The sequence below is a fragment of the Pipistrellus hanaki genome (genome assembly GCF_964339955.1).
Source record: "Pipistrellus hanaki genome assembly, chromosome: 6".
Lineage (NCBI taxonomy): Eukaryota > Metazoa > Chordata > Mammalia > Chiroptera > Vespertilionidae > Pipistrellus > Pipistrellus hanaki.
In genome coordinates, this window is record NC_140508.1 from 69,499,517 (window position 1) to 69,520,071 (window position 20,555).

The 20,555-nt window shown below is 48.1% G+C and overlaps 1 protein-coding gene across 2 annotated transcripts in view; it reads left to right on the plus strand.

The window, feature by feature from the left end:
- Window positions 1-11,240: 11,240 nt before the first annotated feature.
- The window catches only part of MAPRE2 (microtubule associated protein RP/EB family member 2), a 106,199-nt gene continuing 96,884 nt past the window's right edge, over window positions 11,241-20,555 (plus strand). The window contains exon 1 of one of the 2 annotated variants that reach the window (XM_084888372.1): window positions 11,241-11,310. Coding sequence is in view for 1 of the 2 variants with exons in the window: in XM_084888371.1 (XP_084744497.1) it covers window positions 12,695-12,718 (24 nt within the window). In the remaining variant the exon portion in view is untranslated. Of the gene's footprint in view, window positions 11,311-12,563; window positions 12,719-20,555 lie in introns of those variants that run through there. The other variant, XM_084888371.1, reaches the window with a different exon arrangement.

Consider the following 20,555-nt stretch of genomic DNA (forward strand, 5'->3'; position numbering starts at 1 on the left):
TACGAATGCAAGTAGGCACCTGAAAACAGCCTCGCTATCTCCAGCCATAGGGAGATGCAAATGGAAGTGACAAGGAGACCCCATCACACACCTGCTAGGGTGACTAAAATAAAAAATACTCATGATGTCATCAAGTGTTGGGGAAGATACAGAGCAACTCTGTTCTTTTATTACTTTTTATGGGTCTTAAACTATTTCAAAATTGAAAGTTATTTCCTAAAAAGCAGTGAGAACAAAAATCTTATTGCAGGATTGATCAGGGAAAGGGAAACGAGTAAGTAGTGTCAATGAGTGAAGATCACTCTGGAAAATTATCTGATTGGTTTATCTTCATAGAACTTGTCCCTCAACAGTGGGACCTGGGCAGGCAAATCCCTAGATGAGGAGTAGCAGCCTGGGCCGGTACAATGAGAAGGAACTTGAACTCCATCGTTTTAGGGTTGACACTAACTCAAAATTAAAGTTGTATGATGTTAAGAAACTAATCTGTGCCTGCTTTTGCCTCTGAACACAGGAAAACCATAGCATCCATTTTGAGGGATCATTTTGAAGAAAACACTGTTCATATAAAATTCTAAATATTCAATTCATTTTAACTTTTTGTTATTATACTTGCCCAATTTTGTCTAGAATTTAAGGTATCAAGGTATCTTAATTCATTTATTTTTCTCTTCTACCCATTTTCAGAAACCACTTCTCATATCTTTCTTTTTTTAATTTATTGATGAAAATATTACAGATGTCGTTTTTTCCCCATTGACTCCCTCCACCCCGCACCTGTTCCCCCACCCCACCCTCAGGCCTTCACCACTTTATTGTCTGTATGCATGGGTTATGCAAATAAGTTTTTTGGTTATTCTCTCCCCATCCGCCCACCCACTCCTGCCTTCCCTCTGAGATTCATCAGTCTGTTTCATGATTCTATGTCTCTGGATCTATTTTGTTCATCAGTTGATTTTGTTCATTAGATTCCACATATGAGTGCGATCATGTGATACCTGTCTTTCTCTGTAAAGGTAAACTGGCTTGTTTCACTTACCCAAGATGATTGATTACATTATAAGGAAATAGATTAGATGATTGTGTACTGGCTTTTTCTATAAAGGTAAACTTTTCATGGTCCTTCAAGGGGTCACTCTTCTTATTAACAAAGAATATGCCTTTTTTCTCCCAAGGCCCCAAACCCTTAGGAACCATTAAGTATGATTTAAGTCAGTGAATTAATTCAAACTTTTTACCAATAAATTATTAACATTTTTCCTGTAATAATGACTAATGGAATATGTAGTAATTGTGGAGTATATTAACATTTTCATGGTTATTTTTATCAGAACACTGAAAGCACATGTTCTAAAACATTTATCAGTAGACTACATTAAAATTGGTAGCATACAAAAGAAATGAGAATTATCTAAAATCCTAAAGTACAGAATTCTGTGGTTATGACTTTAATTAATATAATGCTTTACACATAGGAAAGTCTGACATACATGCCTGATATTGTAGAAACTGCAGTTACATGTTTATTAAATCAACATTAAAAAGCCTAAATCCAGCCCTAACCAGTTGGCTCAGTGGATAAAGCATCGGCCTTTGGACTGAAAGGTCCCAGGTTCGATCCTGGTCAAGCGCATGTACCTTGGTTGCGGGCACATCCCCAGTAGGAGGTGTGCAGGAGGCAGCTAATCGATGTTTCTAACTCTCTATTCCTCTCCCTTCCTCTCTGTAAAAAATCAATAATATATATATATTTTTTTTTTAATTTTTTTTTAAAGCCTAGGTCCATAATATGCTGGGACACACAGATTTAAAGTTTTGATCTTGGACCTGGGAAGACCACCTTCTGAATGACAGGTGCACTGAAATATGCAGAAAATAGGAAAAGGCAGCAATGTACTGTCATGGTCTACTCTTCCTCATACTTTGTAGGGGCTACACGTGCACGGTCCTAAGAGGTCGATGATCAGGTAATTAGAGCAGTGTGGCAATGCAGCCATGGGAATACCTACAATGTGAGAGAGAAGGGGGTACCTGTCCCACGTGGCCCAGAGGCTGCCAGTGGTGGCAGACCACAAGGCATGTTCCGCCCAGCATATGCCAGCAACATGTCAGAGCATATGAAGCAGGAGAGTATGGGGGACATGACATTCCAAACTCACAAAACCACACCAGTTGATTTGAAGATGTAAGTAGGCCCCACGGTTTGATGTCGAGTGAAAATTACAGTGTTGTTCCTGTTTTTTACGTCAATCACTCTTTTCACACTCATCAATTGGATAGTTTGACTCTGTCCTGCCTTGAATGTACTAACCCAGTGGTCGGCAAACTCATCAGTCAACAGAGCGGCAAGCCGACATTTGCCAACCACTGTCCTAACCTATTGGCCTGTTTTCATCTAACAGTCAAAGCACAAATACTGATTGTGTTGTGGGGTTTTTTTTGCCCTTTAAAAAATATTCATCCCCCGAAATGTAACTGAAATAAATGTTAGCTTTTCCTTAGGTCAGATTGAGCTGTGTTTTTTGCTCTTGTGAAAGCCGGTTAAGCAAGACTCATTTGCTCTCTGCTTCCTGAGGTTCTGTCGGGTAACAGAAAGCCTAAGCCTCACACCTGCATTGTGTTCGGGAAAGGGTGTCGGGGAGGCTGTGGTTTCCGGGAACTGCTTGAACGCTGTGATGTAATTTTATGTGTCCGCTTGTCTAGCTATGATGCCCCGTTGTTGAAGCACGAATGCAGATGTTGCTGTGAAGGCATTTTTAGATGTGACTAAAGCAGATTGCTCTCCATAATGTGGGTGGGCTCATCCAGTGAGTTGAAGCCTTTAACAGAAAGGACTGAGGTTTCCCAAAGAGGAAGGAATTCTCCTCCAGCCTACATCAGCTCCTTAGCCTCTAGCCTTCTGGATTTAGGACTGATCAGCTCCCACAGTCACCCTAAAATAATGAGAGCCAATTCCTTGAAATTAATATCTCTCCCCCCCGCTCTCTCTCTCTGTCTCTCCCTACCTCTTTCCCACCCCCCTTCTTTTTTCCCTCCCTCCCCTTCCCTGTCTCTTTCCCTCTCTCCAGATATAGAGATAGAGACAGATACATACAAAAGAGAGCAAAAGTTCAGGAATACCACCATTTAAAAATATATTCTCTGTTATGTATTTACTTTTTTATGCATAGAAATGTATGGAAACATTTTACTCGAATGACATCATCCTGGACATATAAGATTTCAAAACTTTTGAGTTTTGTCTTTGTCCTTTAATATGTTAAAGTGATCATTTTACCGTAGCCTAAAATATTTTAATGTGAATTTTTTCCAGCAGTTACAAAAAAAAATAATAAATCACATAACTAAACCCTAATCTGTTTAACTGATTGACTCTTTCTGGGCTTTTTTGAAAAATGAGTTCATTTTATTCTTTAAGTACACAGCCCTCTCTTCTGGTGTTAGAGCCAGCAGGGCTCTGCCTCTAGCATCTGAGGTCTCTACCAGTCAGGATTAAAAGTGTCAGTTCTAAACTCAGCAAGTTGTGTACATTAAACATATAATTTTTATTTTTATTTTTGTATTTTGCACTGGGTTCCATTTGGTGCTGGCTAAAGCTCATTGTGAATAAATAGCATGTTGCCAATTCAGTCTTCAGCCAAGGTGAGTCTGACCTGGCATCAGAAAACGCCACTATTCTGGAGGTAACCATGGAGATCTATACCCGCCTTAGAGGTCTTTGGGCAACATGTGGACTCGTGGTCCCTGCTCCTAGGTCACATCACTATTAGGAGCACACATTTGTTTTCAGGTACCAGGAAATGTGTGTGACTTGTACAAAATGTGTTCAATCCTATACAATCCTCATAAGAGTAAAAAAATAAAATAAAATAAAAAAATAAAAGGAGGGGGAAGAGTTGTGGAAGGGCCTTGTGTGGACTCTCATTGGAGCATGTTCCGCATTTTCACTCATTCACACTCCTAACTGTGAGATAAAACTAAATGTGTGCTCATGAGTGGTGAGCAGAATGGATGTTCTTAGAGAACAAAGAAACACATGGTAGCATGGCAAACCACGTTAGCGTTTCTCCTGAGCACTATTATCTGGGGAGTTTGAGGCCAGGCTTTCCCACCACTACAGATTTCACTCTCCATCCATTATCGTTATGCAAGGTCTGGTCCAAGTCCCCAGAGTCAGCGCACTCCCAGCAGCTGGACTTCTCTGAGATGGGGAAGTGGCATTTTTCCCAGTTACTCTTCTCAGGTTCTGCATAGGGGGAAACAGTATTGTGAAGTGGTGATAATAATAGCAAGAATTAATCTGTGGATTTGGTTAGATGTTATTTTAGCAATGCCTTCAAGTATAGCATCTGATTAGTATTTCACTAGAACAGATAGTCATGGTCTTTAAGAAATTGATTTTTAAGTCTCCAATTATTTTAATTTACATTTTTATTTATTTTTTTGCCATATTCAAGAGTGAACTTTTGCTTATGAAGGCTGGATTTTGTTTCTAAGACTAACCTTGACCTTTTTACCTAAATATTTCTGGGAGACTTACATAAGATATGTTTGTGGCCATTAGTGTATCTATAAGCTAAAAGAAGATTGAAAGGACTTTTTCTCCTAGATGCTGAAAGAGTAAAACTTTATATATCAAGCTAACTATATCACAATAAACTTATATTAAACTGAGTTTTTAAAAGCAAATGAAGTTGCTAAATTACACAGAAACAAAACAATATGTTAAGATTTAAAATTTTTTGCCGAGACAGGTTTGGCTCAGTGGATAGAGCGTCGGCTTGGGGACTGAAGGGTCCCGGGTTTGATTCCGATCAAGGGTATGTGCCTTGGTTGCGGGCATATCCCCAGTGGGGGGTGTGCAGGAGGCAGCTGATCGATGACTCTCTCTCATCGATGTTTCTAGCTCTCTATCTCTCTCCCGTCTTCTCTGTGCAAAATCAATAAAATATATTTTTTTTAAAAAGATTTAAAATTTTAAAAAATAGTCATTCAGAAATTTTATTTATCATCCATCATATCCTAGACACAGTTCTGCGTGCTGGAGATAGAAGAGTAAACAAAACGCACAAAAAGCCTTGCCCTCAGGGGGCTTCCATTCCAATGGAGAGGGATAAACCCCTGCTCTGAAAGTAATTCCTCTGTAATAAAGAATACTGCATACATGCTTGAGATGAGACAAAGCCACAAAACCACGATATGAGAAATTGTAAGTTTAAATCAACATCTATTTAGTATTATTTAAGCATAGTACCTTATTTATGAGATAAATGGTTAGAAACAGAATTGTATGAAACCTGAAAATTGAACTGGTAAATTACCTGCAGATTCTCAGTAATTGGAAGGTAAACATTGAGAGGAATGGCAGGGTATGAGAGCCATCCTCATAACTTAGCAAGAACATGCTTTGTTCAATAAATAACACGCCTTAGATTTACAATGCTCATGATTCCCGAAGAAGGGACACGTGTACAGCAGAATTAGAGCACAATCCCAATTTCTACAGCATAGTAAAAGAAAATAAATAAATGATTGGCTTGAACAACAAGGTTTTAGGTGTGAAGGACAGCATGAGAAACTATTTTACAATGCACCATAGTCTAGATAGCACTTGAAAGAGATCAAAATAGTAAACTAGCCCTAACGTCCAACTAAAACTATAAGATTGTCTGTTCAGTGATAATTTCATACCATCATGCAATGTTCTTAATCATTTTTATTACATTACGAATCATTATAAATGTTAAGCTGTTGTGTTAATTTTTCTTTAAATGAAGGGATTTTTTTTTTAAGACCAGCAGTTATAGAAAAAGCTGCAGATTGAGAAATTAAGGCTACTGTAAAATCTGTATCTCCAAGCTCTTCTGAGCCTGATTGATATTTAAAACACCCACCAGTTATCTCCCAGGAATCCCTTGGGCATACAAAGTTCAGTATCCATCTCCTCTTTTTAGTAACAGTTCCACCATCCAATTAGACTGGCAAGCTACAATATCTCTCTCTTTCTCCCTCTCTCTCCTTCTCTCTCCTTCTCTCTCTCTCTCTCTCTCTCTCTCTCTCTCTCTCTCTCTCTCTCTCTCTCTCTCTCTCTCTCTCTTTCTCTCTCTCTCTCTCACACACACACACACCCCTACTGAAAACCAAACCACGTGCTTTGGTGATCTCTCCATCACCAGGTCCTCACCATCTGTCCTGAGTCAGGATAGTAGCTACCTGGCTGATCTATCAGACTCTGGTCTCTCACCTTCCACTCTTTAAGTCACCTTCCAAAAAACAAAGCTAATTATAGTTACCTTGCTATAATATCTTTTTTTTTTTTACTTCCTTCTGCCTACACACTCCTATAAATAAAACATTATCTCACACACATTCATTTATAAATGATATAAATATACAACTGTGTTAATATATTATAGACATAAAATATACCATAAAAATTAAAATTATAAAGGGTAAATTAAAGAAGAAATACCAGAGGCCCTGTGCACGAATTCATGCACCAATGGGGTCCCTTGGCCTGGCCTGCAGGATAGAGCCAAAACCAGCTCTCCTACCTTCCCTGAGGGACCCCACTGGTGTACAATCAGGGCCAGAGACGGACACTGGAAGTTGGCCAACTGGGGAAGGACAGTGGGAGGGCTCCAGGGTGTGACCAGCCCATATCTCTCAGTCCCAATCAGCTGGACCCCAGCAGCAAGCTAACCTACTAATTGGGGCCTTTACCCTTGGTGGTCAGTACACGTCATAGTGAGTGGTTGAGTGGCCTTAGCATATCATTAGCATATTATGCTTTGATTGGTTGAACAGATGACAGGACAACCGGACACTTAGCATATAGGCTTTTATTACATATGATTACATACATTATTTTGTAATGTATTTTTTTATTGACTTCAGAGAGGAATGGGGAGGGAGAGAGAGAAAAACATCAATGATGAGTGAGAACCATTGATAGGTTGCCTCCTACATTCCCCATCTTGATAAATGCTGTCATATATTGGTAATGAACATTTCCATCTCAGTCTGCATAGCATTACAATATATTCATAAGTAGCTCACTGCAGCATGTCTGTTGGGACTATGATTTATACTTAGGCAGTACCACAGGTTAGCAAGCACTCTGAGCTAAAAATCAGATAAAATGAAAAGTATTTGATCATACAGTTTAAAATATGAGTTGATAAACTCTGTCTCCCCCTTTCAATAACTCATCTTAGACATTTGTGGAAATGTGTGATTGAAGTCTCAGCACACTAGTTTTAGGCAGATGCTGATGTTCTGTAAAAATATTTATCTGGGAACAGTTTTATGAGAGGTACATGTTTTTAAAAGCATGTCACTGATGGGTGTGGGCAGGGACAACATAAAATTGTTGAGATCAAAAGCATGATTTAGTGCCCAGCAACACATTATAATAGCTTATATCCATATTGCACATTAGAGCTAACAGCATTCATCAATGCTTTTACCTCTTTTAGATACACAAAGTGTCGGGGGATGTCAGAAGCAAGTTTAGTTGACAGAATCTCTGCTCTTTAGGAAAAGAATTCAAAAAGCTTACAGAAAACCATAATTTTATTTGTTCACACTGACACCAGTGCTTTTTCCCCTCTGTTTGTGGACATATTTTTACTCATTACGCTACATTTCAACATTCCCTTGAAGACAAGAAAATTCTTTGTCAAAAGCATAATTTAGGCAATTATGGGGGAAAACATGGGACACTTACATCTCACTGAAATATTTCATTCTTCGTAGACACATTTTCACTCCTCAAGTGGAGAATGACCATCAATGTCAACCAAATCAGTGAATTCTCTGTGTTGATGAAACCTTACTTATTAATGGCTGCTGTATCCCCAGAATAGAACCAAGATGGAAGACACTTCCCAGCTCCTGTGTCACGGAAGAGTATAGATGATCCGTGCCTGGAGCTGGCTGATCTTGGCTGAAGTATAAGTTGACCCTGTAAGGCAGCAGGATGGAAGTTTTCACTGTGAAGTGTCTCCCTATATAACATTGTGTAACAACAACCATGGCAATGCTTCTCCAAAGACTCCACGTACAACTGAGTCCAGCTTCCTTCAACTGGTGCTCTCTGCTCATTCCTACTATAACTGGACTGCTTCCAATTCGATTTTACCCTCACCCGCTATGCCCAGGGGGTCCCTGTGGTAGTCATTACTTATCTCCAAGATGTCTACTTTCCCATTCCCTCTGAGTGCACACCCCTTAAAGTTAGGTGAGGACCACGTGACTTCCTTTGGCCAGTGAGACGTGAGAAGTGATCCGTGATGTTTCTAGGGGAAAGGGTTTAGCGTTTGGTGTGCAGTTTGCCACACTCTGCCATTGCCATGGTGCTCACGGAGCGTCACAGGAGTGAAGAGGGCTAAAGTGGTGAGTCCCCATAGGAGCTGCCCGGGAGACGTGGCATGAGCAGGAAATTGACTTTTGTTGTATGAAGCCGCTGATGGTGTTTCCTACAGCAGCATAATCTAGCCTCCCCTCCTCTCACGAGCTCAGTTCACACTGATCACCATTTAGGCAGCAACCCACAGCTGCGTATGTGGGTGCCATACCAGTAAGTTTTACATGTGTGTTGGCCCCATATTGAAGGCAAAGTCTCACAGCAATATCTGGGAACAGTAGGAAGGCAGCAGGGATAATCATACTGTGTCCCCCAAGTCCTTTCCGAGTCCCTGCAGCAGCCCTGAGGGCTGCCCAATGCAAATAACCATCTTGATGTATTACCAAGGAAGTACCAGTTTTATGGGAGGAGGGAGGGGCTTAAGTTAGAGCACACTGGGACTTCTAGGCTAGTCGAAAATAGTGGAAATACCCAGCGAGTAGTTGGTAATGCAGAAATGGGGCTTGGAAACAGATTAAGGATGTAGGTATAGATTCAGGAGTAATCCCACACTTAAAAATTAAACATAAGATGTAAATAAATCTCCAAGGGAAATGGCAGAAACAGAGAAATAAAAAGCCAAGAAATGAGTCTTAGGAAACATTCATACTTGGGCGGGGGGATGGGATGGGGAGGTACAAAGAGAGGAGAATGGAAGAAGGGAGAGATGAGAATGATGGTGACAATATCATTCATTTTGAGAGCTAAGAATACCACATCTTCATTAATAAATTCATTTAAATTTCAAGGTTTTTAATGAGGATAAAAAACGTACTGCCCCTGAACAATCCATTTACTCCCTCAGATATTAAAATAGATTACCCATCTGACAGGCAGCTGGACATCTGTAATAGAGAGCAAAATGGCTTTTTAATTCAGTGTCCCAGAAATCATTTATCAAGATTTAAAGTTTTGCAGATGAAACAGGAGAACTTTTTTTAAAAAAATATATATTTCAAAGTTTTTTAATAAACATATTTTGGGATTCATTTCCTTTGTGCTTTGTTTTGTGGGATTTCCCTGGTTAAACCTAAAAATTGGCTTTTGTTTCACAGATCCAGTGTTCTATGCTGACAGAAGAACTGGTTGACAAAAATAACAGATTTAAAAAAAATAAAAAAAATAAAAAACTTTTAAAATGTCCAAATGGAAATAGCCATCCTGTGGTGCTTCAGGAGGTGTTCTCGGATCATACACAGATCATACACTGGATACTCCCTCGTGGCACAAACTATCTAGTTCACTGGGAAATGTGTTCCCTAACACCTTTCAGTGCTTAATCCTTTTTCATGAAATTGTTTCCATTGTCACAGAGGTCAAGTTCCCCCAGGGCTGAGGGCAGTCAGAGCAGCGCTTGCCTCTCCATCACCAAGATCGAGTGCAGGTCCCTGAGCTCCCAGCAAGAAGGTTCTTGCTTGAAACAGAACTTTTAAACATCTATGATTTGCTCTGCATTGCAGTTGTCCAATTACTCAACAACTTTACACATCCGGCCCGTGCCAGGCCGTCTGGGGCGCAGTGGCCATTCTTGGGCTGGCTGCCTTTACCGGGGCCATTCCACACACCACTCCCCCTGCAGGTATGCTGGGGTTTGTGCCAGCTTTCCTCCTGCAAGGGTGCCACCCAGCAATTAACATTTCCTAAGCCCCACATAAGTGTGCCAGGCACTACACTAGGCACTTCAGACGAGTTTTCTCATTTAATTTTCAAGATCGAGGTGGATGTTAGTCACATCGCTGTTTCACAGCTTGGGAGGCTTAAATGCCAAGAAACCTGCCTAAGGTCACAGTGTTGCAGTCAGCACTCAAAACAGTTTGGCCAGTGCCCAAAGGGGTGCTTTTAGCCTTGCTCCTCCAAGTGTGGCCCTCCAGCCATGTGCAGAATCTCAGGGCCGCCCCCAGACCCACTAAATCAGACTTTGGCTTTAACAACCCCCCCCACCTCCGAGACCCCTCTGCACGTGAAAGTGTGGTGAGCACTGGGCTAAGTCACCCACCACGCAGACCTCACTGTCATGGATGCCGGGGAGGAGGAGACTGTCTTTCTCCTGAGCTGCAATCAGGGCGAAGAGGGGAGGCATTATGCATGTTATCCAGGGCAAAGGGAGGGATCCAGACAACGGGTTCTTGCAGCTTCAGACACGGGGTATCCGCAAAGCGTGGGACCACTTCCGGCAGCAGCAGGTACCGAACAGCATCCTGACGGGTTCTCAATGCATCTCATTCAGGAAGAGGCGCCCAGGTCGGTCATCTGGAAGGAGCGGATCCAGCCTCAACCCCATTTCCCCCAACAGAATGCAACTATCAACAGCACCAACCAACGAGCAGACTTGAAACCTGCATAAGACTTGCAATCATCAGCTCGCCCACCGCATGACTCGGCTCAGAATTCCTGGTGTGGTTCATAAAGTTCGCAATGAAACAGTCAGCAATCCCTGATCAGTTACTTCTTCCCAGGCGCGAGTGTAAACCCTAGGCCGGAGGAGGTGCGGGTGGCTGGGTACGCAGCCCCAGTCCCAGGGACCCCGTGGAGGGTGGAGTAGGCTGGAGCCTTCCCAGCCCCTGCTCCCCGCCGAGCCGCCGCCTCCCCACCCAGCATGCCCCCGCCCCGCCCCGTTCCCCGGGGCACTGCATGTTAGGTCACCCACTCCCCCCGGCTCCCTGGGTCCTAACCGGCGCGCCACCTCCCCCCTGCCCCGCAGGCGGGCCACTTCGGACCCCCCGGACCTCTCCCCAGCGGGGGTTCCACCCCGCACCCCCGGGAAGGGGCGGAGGCGGCGTGGGCCGGGCGCCGGGGGTGGACCGGCCGAGCGGCGGCGGTCACGTGGGCGGGGGCGGGGCCGGGTGGGAGGAGAAAACAAAGCCCCCGGCTGTCAGCGCCGACCGGGGCGACCGCCGGAGCAGGTGAGTCAAGTGCATTTAAAGCGGTACCGCCCCGCGCACCCCGCACCCTGCACCCCGGCCCCGGCGCGGTGCCTCCCAGGCCCGGCGCTGGCCTCGCCTGCTCCCGCCGCCCGGGGGCTGCAGTCGCCGCCGCCGGCTGAGCCTGCGGGACCGGCCGGGGGTCTCCGAGCCCGGAGAGAACTTGCACGGGGTCGGGCCCGCGCCCCGGGGGTGCCCCCGCCACGTTCCCGCGGCCGCCGCCTCCCGGAGCCCCAGCGCCCCGCACCCCGGGAAGGGGGGGAGTCGGGCTGCCACGCTGGCAGAGCAGAGCGGACCGGCTCGGGGAGAGGGAGGGACGCTGGGCGCCGGGAAGGAGCGGGTTTGCGGGTGCGCATCCGCAGCGCACCGACTCGGAGGCGCCGGAGTTGGGGCGCCGGGCCGGGAGCCAGGGGCGCGGGCGGAGGCTGCGGGGCGGGCCAGGAAGTGCCGCGCGCGGGCGCCACCCCCCCTCCGCCTGCGGGGAGCAACCCCGGACGCCGACCCTGCGCTTCTCTGTGGCCGTCAGCATCTCCCCCCGGCCCCCGACTCTGCCCCGGCGCCCGGGACCGGAGCGGGGTGGGCGGGAAGAGAGTTCCTCTGACCCGGTGGTTCTTCTGCAGAAAGCATCCCGCGCGCTGGGCGAGGGCCGCTCCGCGATCCCCCAACTCTGCCCCCAAAGGACATCCTTCGCGCACCCCGAGGGGGATGTGCCAGGGCCAGGAACCCCACGCAGGGCCCGGGGCGAGGTGGGCGCAGAGAGACGCCCCTCCGCCCCCGGAGCGCCCGGCCGGCCATGCAGCCTGTGGAGCCCCGAGGGAGACTGGGTCACCCCGAGACTGGGTCACCCCCAGCGGCCCGCGGAGGGCAGCGCTGTGGCCTCGAGGGAGGGGCGCTGCGCCGGCTGCTCGGGCGGAGCCTTTGCCCCCCCCCGCACCCCCAGGCCCCTCCCGCCGGCCTCGCGGGCCGCAGCGCGTGGATGTTCCTAACCCTGCCCGTCCTCCCGTGGGCACCAGCCCGCAGACTGTCTCCCCCGTGAGCTTTTCTCCATCCTAGCTCCTCGCTCACGTTCTCTTCTCCCCCCCCCCCCCCCCAAAAAAAGCACCGTGGTCCAGACCCGCCGGGCCGGGGAGGTCCCTGCCCTCCCCCAGGGCGGTCACCCAAAGCCGGGGCTGGGCGCCCACGCCCACGGGCGGCGGAGCTCGGTCATTAGCGTCGTCCCTGCCCCGGAGCGAGCGGAGCGCGCAGTCCCGTCCGTCCGTCCGTCCGTCCCGTCCGTCGATCCCGTCTGGGTGGCGGTGTGCGCGCCGCTCGAGCTTCTCCTCGGAGCGGACCGCGGCTCTCAGCCCGGCCCCCCAGACCCGCGGGCATGAGGCAGAACCGGGACCCGAAGGTAACGAGGGCGCGGGGGGCCCGGCGGGGCGTCCCGCGGGGGCTCCATCGGCGGAGCTGGGTGTCCGGCAGGCAGAGGGGCCGGGCCGGGCCGGCCGGGGTCCCTCCCCCGGGAGAGGCGCCCCTGGCGCTGCTGGCGCCCTTCCTGCCGAGCTCAGGAGGACGGACATCAGGGGTTGGGGTCTGCAAGGTGGACCGTCTGGGGGCCCACCCAGGGGTTCAGCTGAACCGGCCGGTTTCTCTCTGGGGGGGCGGGGTGGGTCGATGCTTCTCCCAGAGCAAAAGCTCCTGAACTTTGCTGCCCTCACAGCCACCGGGGAGCTGGGAGGGATCCCGACGCCCATCTCGCACCCCCATCCCTTTAAGCCGCCTGTTGGAGGCGGGAGCAGGCTCAGGGTTTCGCTGGAACCTGGGGGTGGGGGTGGGGGAGGTGATGGGGGAGCGAGTTTGAGAATCACTGATGCCAATGGGGTCGAGCTCCGTGGCCAGCATGTGCGGGCGTGGGGAGACCGGATGCCAGCTGCACTCCGTGGGGGGTGGGGGTACAGACGGGGGGCTGGGGTCCGTGCGCGGGGCCGGCGGGGCCGGCGGGGCACCTGCCGCCTCTGGGTGGTTCTCCGTGGGAAGATCGAGGGTCCCGGCCAGGGCCCGCCCGCCGCACGGTGGCGAAGGCGGCGGGTAGAAACTTTGGTTCCGGCGGTGAGTCACGTGGAGCCGGCGGCGGGGGAGCCCGCAGACACACACACACACACACAGACATACACATACTATATACACACAACACATACACATGTACATACAGATATATACACATAGACCACATACACCCCCAACACACCACACACACACACACACACACACACACACACACACACACACCCCATACACCCGGAGCCTCCGGTGAGTCAGCAGCGCCCGCGCCGGGCGGGGCGGGGAGTGGGGAGGAAGGACTCGGAGGAGCTGGTAGGCTCGCCCCGAAAGCCCGCCGCTTCTCCGAAAGTGCGTTTGCTTATCTGACCGCGATCTGGAGGCCCGCCCTTTTCCAGTTCCTATTCCACCCGCCCGGGAAGGTTCTCTCTGGGGAGGAGGGGAGACCCGGAGGCAGCCAGCGGGACCCCCTCTTGTCATCTCTCTGGTGCTGAGGCCTCGGGAGAGGAGCTCTGGGGGGGAGCGTGAGCTCGCCTGGGTCCTGGGCCCGCCAGTGTTTCAGTTGGGAGACATAGAGAGGATGCATTGCAAGACACACATTTCAGATACAAAAGAGTCAAATCCTGTTTGACTGGAGGTGGGTTAGAGGGTCTGTTTAAATAGAAATGGTTATCCCTAACATTTTATTTACATGGAACTTTATGTTGGCTATTAACCCAAGGTTTCCTGCTTTAAAAAAAGAAGTTATCCCCAAGGGATCAGCCTAAATAAGATGGCCTGCTTAAAGATGTACACTAAGTTTATTAAATACTTACTTTTCTTATTTGTATTAGTTTTAGCTTTTATACTTCTTTCTAAATGTTTTTTTTTTTTTTAATCCTCACCAGAGGATATTTTTCCCATTAATTTTAGAAAGAGTAGAAGGGAGGGAGAGGAGAGAGAGAGAGAGAGAGAGAGAGAGAGAGAGAGAGAGAGATCAATTGCTTACCTCCTGCTACCAGGCTGAGGATCTGGGATCAAGCCTGCAACCCATGTATGTGCCCTGGACTGGGAATCAAACCCAAAAACCTTGGTGCCCAGAGCCAAACCCTCTAACCATTTGGCAACACTGGCCAGGGCTCTTTGTGTGTGTGTGTGTGTGTGTGTGTGTGTGTGTGTGTGACCATGACTCTCTCTACCATTGCCTAAACCCTTTCTTTCCCATTAGTCTCTTATGGAGAAACAGCAGTGCCTGGCACATGGACACTCCACACTGGCAGCTACTGAATCTGAACCTTGCCCAGCACTTACTTCCCTGTCGTTGTGTTCTGTTGTCTGTGTCTGCAGCCCCTTAGCACAGAGCACAAGGCCTTGCCTGTTATGGGTGCCGCTGTTAGTCCTGAACATTATCAGAGGGTGCGGTGAGCACTGTGAATAAAGCATCCAGAGCGCATTCAGTTTCATTGTGAATGCTAGGAGCCAAAGTTCTGTGACACTTCTTAAGGGCTACCAATGGGCAGCCCATTTGCTCATTTACATTTTTACAAAAAAACAACTTAGCCTTCTGGGCATAACCAACAACTGTTACAATACTTAGGTCACAAAAGTTCACTCTGTACCCATTTTTTTTTTTGGGGGGGGGGGCAGGGGGGAACACCTATCCAACTATGTGTATGCCTCAAGGGATTCATTCCGCTCGGAGAGTTCTGTCAGAGGACAAACAGCGGGTCAATAGTCAAACAGCTCTTACTGTCATCTGCCTACTGCTTTCATGAAGACAGCACGCGCATATTTAAATAGCCAGCATATTTCAGAGTGGGAAGCTCGATGTATACTTTGACATACACCACCAAAAATAAATGTTAAGAGTGTCCCCAAGGCTTCTGTGTAGCTTAGAAAAAGACCCAGGATGCACTTCTGCAATTACCACCACTTTTTGGGGGAGGTGTGAAATACTGAGAAGCTGAAATGGGACGAACCCAGATGGACCAGAAACTGTTCCTCAGAGGGTGGCTGACACCCAGCTCTGCAACATTTACAGGTGGGACAGAAGGGGGAGGTAGAACGAAAGGGCGCCATCTCAGCTTTGGAAGCTCTGAAGTTTTCGAGAACCGATGAGAACTGCCCGGTCTTATTACCTTAAATGTATCCCGCCCTCCAGTCTTAGTAACATAGCAGGGCCTACGCAGAATGGGGTAAATAGGATTCCCACGTGCCAAATAGCACAAGAAAGCCCAGAGCGTAAGCGATCTTCCAAGGGGGCAATGCCGAGGTGAGAAACCTGGGGTACCAAGCCTTTGCCGGTTCCTATGACGTCACGCTGCACGCTTCTGGAATCGGTTTTGATGTCACACCGCTCAGAGGCGTTGGCGGTACGAGCCCAGTTCTAATGCCCCCCTCCCTCCTTCAGATAGGAGAACCTCTTCGCAGATGGCATGCTCGCACTGGTTTTACTCCACAATCATCTTGGGACTAGGCCCACCCCGAGCATTCTGAGCCACCGTTTGCTTCTTACCTGGCTGTTTAAATCCTTGCCCAAGTCATAGAAGCAAAGCTCTCTCAAGGGCCCTTCAAGGGCATTTGCGCCAACCCAGGAGCTCAAGGGCCCTGTCCAGCATCCTGAATAATTGGTCCTCTGACTCACCTTCCCGTTCTCCTCCTCAGCACATTCCAAGGTTGGGAGGCTCTCTGCAGTACCACCTACTGGAGAGCTGATGCAAAGATGCGATCCAACTCTTACGTAGTCACCTGCAGCCGCCCAAAGTGAATGTATTCTCCTCCGCCAGAAAAATCTGGCTGTCATATTTCCAATCTGTTCATTGCAGACAACGTTTGCTCCCCACCGGCACCCAGAACTGGCCAGAGAAGCACTCTAAACTGTGGTTTGTTAGACCAGCGCTTTAGAGGATAGAAGCACTGGAAAATGTGCTTCCAGCAAACCAGATCCACCAAGCCACACACTTCACAAGTACATATTTAAGGTAAATTGCTATCTACTTATAAAGGCGGTGATCATTAAATAACAAGCAGATACGCATAGAGTCTCATCACTAAAGGCTGGCATTATGCCAGGGGCAATTTAGTTTGAAATTCCCAAATTTAAAAATAGATCAGATTCTGGTCTTCAAATTATTTGCCTTCCGCCCAAGGGTGGGCAGATTCCTCTGAAGATTCTACAAAGAACATCTGGAAGGACAATAGGTGCATTGACAGGAACTTTTTTTTTTTTGTAAGGGTCGCCTTTTATAAAATTTCCTTCCGTTGAGAGAACTTCCTCTTTTTGAGGACTGGTGAAGCCACGGACCATTTTCTCACTGAGATGAATAGAGCAACTTTAGGGGTCGCCCAGAGCTGGTGCCCCCCTCATCCCTTCCGGGATCAGTACACCTGCAGCCTAAAGACACGAAAGTGAAGATTGGAAAAAGAGGAGTTCCTTTCCCACTAAGTCAAACAAGGCAGCATCTGCCATGCAATGTGCGTAACGTTTGAGGTCCTTGAGATCAGCTAAATCATTTCTGAAGACAAACAAACAAACAAAGTAGGCGTGCTTATTTCCATTCAGGACTTGTTGGCAGTAAGTCACACACACACACACACACACACACACACACACCCCCAGATAACCCAGCAGTGTTCCTGACAGGGGGGAGTGGGCAGGGGAGGTAGGTTGTGGAACTCCCATGCTGACCAGGTAAGCAGCCCCTTAAGTGAACTCACCTCTCCTCCCTTACCATCACGTAGATTTCACATTCTTACTAAATATGTTTTCCCGCCGCCAATGCAGTACAGTCGGGTGTGCACACGGATGTGAAATCAGAGCACTAGACTCTCCCTTCTCACTGGGCGAGGCCTCCTTCAACCGCGGCCAGGCCAGAGGTGGGAGCATGCCTGCAACACCTTCCATGTACCTTCTTTCTTTCAAACATCCTTTTACAGCCTATTAGCTTGCCAAAATGTGCTCCACTCAGAAGACCCTCTCATGAGTCTAACCAGGACCCCACAGCCTCTGATTCCCACCAGCTTCTGCAGCCCTCAGTGGGAGAGAGAGGGAGCTGGAAAACTCTCTCCGGCCTCGCCCCACCTGGTCCTTGCTGGGAGGCAGCTGTTGAGATAAGACTTGTTCCGTTTAACTTCCGGCTTGGCCTCTATTATGATTTTTTTTTTTTTTAAGTGTGGTCTTCTGGGCACAAATCTCCTAAAAGGAGTTCCCCCAAATCGGCAGGAGGAATAGCCAAGTGCTCTGTGGGACTGGCAGATCCAGAAAGCAATTCTCTGAGCTGCTGGAAGGCTTAAAGGATACTCTCAGCGGGTCTGTTAACTCTCCACCCGGCACCGGCTCTGTCAGTGCTTCCAAGTCTGGTGCCGAGGGTTGCTAGATAAAATACAGGACATTTGTTAAGTTTGAATTTTGAAAAACGGTGGTGTGTCCCATAAATATGTCCCATACATTGAATGGGATAAACTCATACTTAAAAAATTAATCCTTTAATCTTAGTTTAATCTGATTTCATTTTTAAATCTGAATTTCAGATACACAATGATTTTTTTCTTTTTTTAGTGTAGTATGTCTCTTATATTGAATGGGATATACTCATACTAAAAAAAATTAGTCTTTTCTCAAATGTAACTGGACATCACATTATTTGGGGATGCTGTTAACTGGAGTTTCAATGTTGCTTTCTCTCTCTCTTTTTTTTTTTTTTTTTTTTTTTTTTTTGCTAAATTTTGTGACCCTATTCTTATTCCATCCGAGACAACACAATGACAAGCTTTCCTGGTCTGTAAAAGATCTTACCTGAGACTGCCTTTCTGGGATAATAAATTAAAAAGTCTGAGCTATCTTCACCTACTAAAGAAAAAAAAAATCAAACCATTTTATGAAGTTTTCTGCACAATATGCTTAATTAAGAGGATAAATAAAAAAAATAAAACTAGAACAAGAAAATTATTTTTATTATGTCAGGTGTTTTCAGGTCCTTTCTATTTCACAGAGTTGTTGTTTTTAATATGTTCTTATTGATTCCAGAGAGGAAGGGAGGGAGAGAGAGATAGAAACATCATTGATGAGAGAGAATCATTAATCGGCTGCAGGCCCCCTACTTCGGATTGAGCCTGCAACCCTGGCATGTGCCCTGTCTGGGAATTGAACCATGACCTCCTGGTTCATAGGTCTATGCTCAACCACTGAACAACACTGGCTGGGCTTCACCGAGTTTTTAATAGAATAGATACGTCAATAGGTAACTTGTTGGCTCAAGTGGAGCAACATGAGAAACACATCAACTGCTGGAATGTGGCTCATCAAAGTTCAGTCTCAGCTCAAGCCACTGAAATTTCCTCCCAGGGGCCTGCAGTGACGCCCGCACAGCCAAGCGCGGTCCCAGCACCTGCAACACTAGCACCCCCTGGGACTCCTTAAAATCAGAACTCCATGCCGCCCCCAAAGCTCCCCACTCCTCACTGTACCCATGCCCGGAGGTAAAACATTAAAGTTTGAGAAGCCCTGAACCACATGACCCAGTGTTTCTCACAGACATGGGGCTTCTTGTTTGCTGCCATGTTCAAATAATCTTTAGCAAACTCTTTCAACACCTAAGAAGGAATGGTTTCTTTTTTGAGCAAATACCTTCAAAATACGGAACTATTGTATTTCTACTTCATCTATATGAAAATCCTGAATGATCCTTTCTAAAATAAGACCAATGTAAATGTAAGTCTGACTCCCAAAGGTGCACTAACTCGACAGCCGATTGTGAAGAGGAGTCTGGGTTGCCCTTGATTAATAACCTATAAGTTAGGTGGCAGGTATAACCTGGCCCTCAGATCTCCAACAAATCTCTTTCACGTTCTTGACGTTGTAACTTACCCAAGGAGGCTCATATGCCAATACCACACATTCGTATATTTGTATATTTTTAAGCCTGGGTTCCTCTAAAACGGAACAAATGCATGCAGTTTGAGCCTATGGCCCATTCCAGTCAACCCTTGTGAAGTTGTAAGCTTTCAGAAGTCATTTTTTAAAAGTTCCATTGATTTAAGTTCCTTTTGAGTTCCAACGCTGCACTTCCTCATGCCAGCATGTTTGTTTTTAGGAAGTGAGGATGGTGGATCAGGGGAAGGATTCTGGAATCGCAGTGAGGGCACAGAAGGGCTGAGGTTTACACTGGTTTGGAGATGTCACTGGCCTCCCCGGGCAGCATCTCCCAGCCGTTTTCCCATCTGTCCGGTGGAGGCAGTGGAGTCTGCCATCGCCTCACCACATTCTCCTAAGAACCCAATTAAGTCACGTGTGGGTCTTCGTGGTGCATGTCTGTAGTGACCTGCCTCAGGCAGGGCTGGCGGGGACTAGCCTCCGACGCGGTCCCCTGCCTCACTGGGGGGAAAGGGGATGCTTGTTTTGAACCACGGAGCACATGACCTGCGGGTCATGGCTGTGGCCCAAGGCAACCTCAGCTTTCCTTCCTGCTCCTCGGGAGTGGGAAGCTCCCGCTGGGGAGAGACTTGCTCCAAGGACACCAAGCAGGGAGTCCCCTCACCCCCACACCCCACCCCCGACTGCGCTGTGAGGTCACAAGACACAAGGGTGGCTGGGGGGCTGGGGGGCTGGGGGGCTAGGGGGCTGGATGGGTGGCTGGGTGAGTGGGTGGCTGGGTGGCTGAGTGGCTGGGTGGCTGGGTGAGTGGGTGGCTGGGTAGCTGGGTTGCTGGGTGCCTGGGTTCCTGGGTGACTGGGTGGCTGGCTTTCCTCTGCCAGAACCCCACGCTATTCCTCCCGAATGCTTCGCTGCGCACCGTTGCAGTAAGTCACTGGGTGGTGGTGTATCTTGCCCAGGCACACAGGCCCAGATCGGAAGAAGCTGCGTGGCCATTCCGTCGTTAGTGAGAGTCTGAGAGAGATGAGGGCGGGCAGGAGGGGACGCCTCCGCATCTTACCGCCGCGATCGCCAAGACTGCCTCCCCTTGGGGTAGACTCTCACGGCGGGTACTCCGGGGCAGTCACCTTCCACATCGATGTTTCCCCGCCCGCACGCCGAGGCCTTTCCCACGCCCGGCGTGAGCCTGTGGCTCCGCTGTCTGCTCATCCTTCCGCCCGGACCCTCAGCTCAGCCTGGCCTCCTCTCACATGGCACTGCCTCTAGGTCCGTGGTCAGCAAACTGCGGCTCAGGAGCCACAGGCGGCTCTTTGGCCCCTTGAGTGTTTAGCCAAGGCCA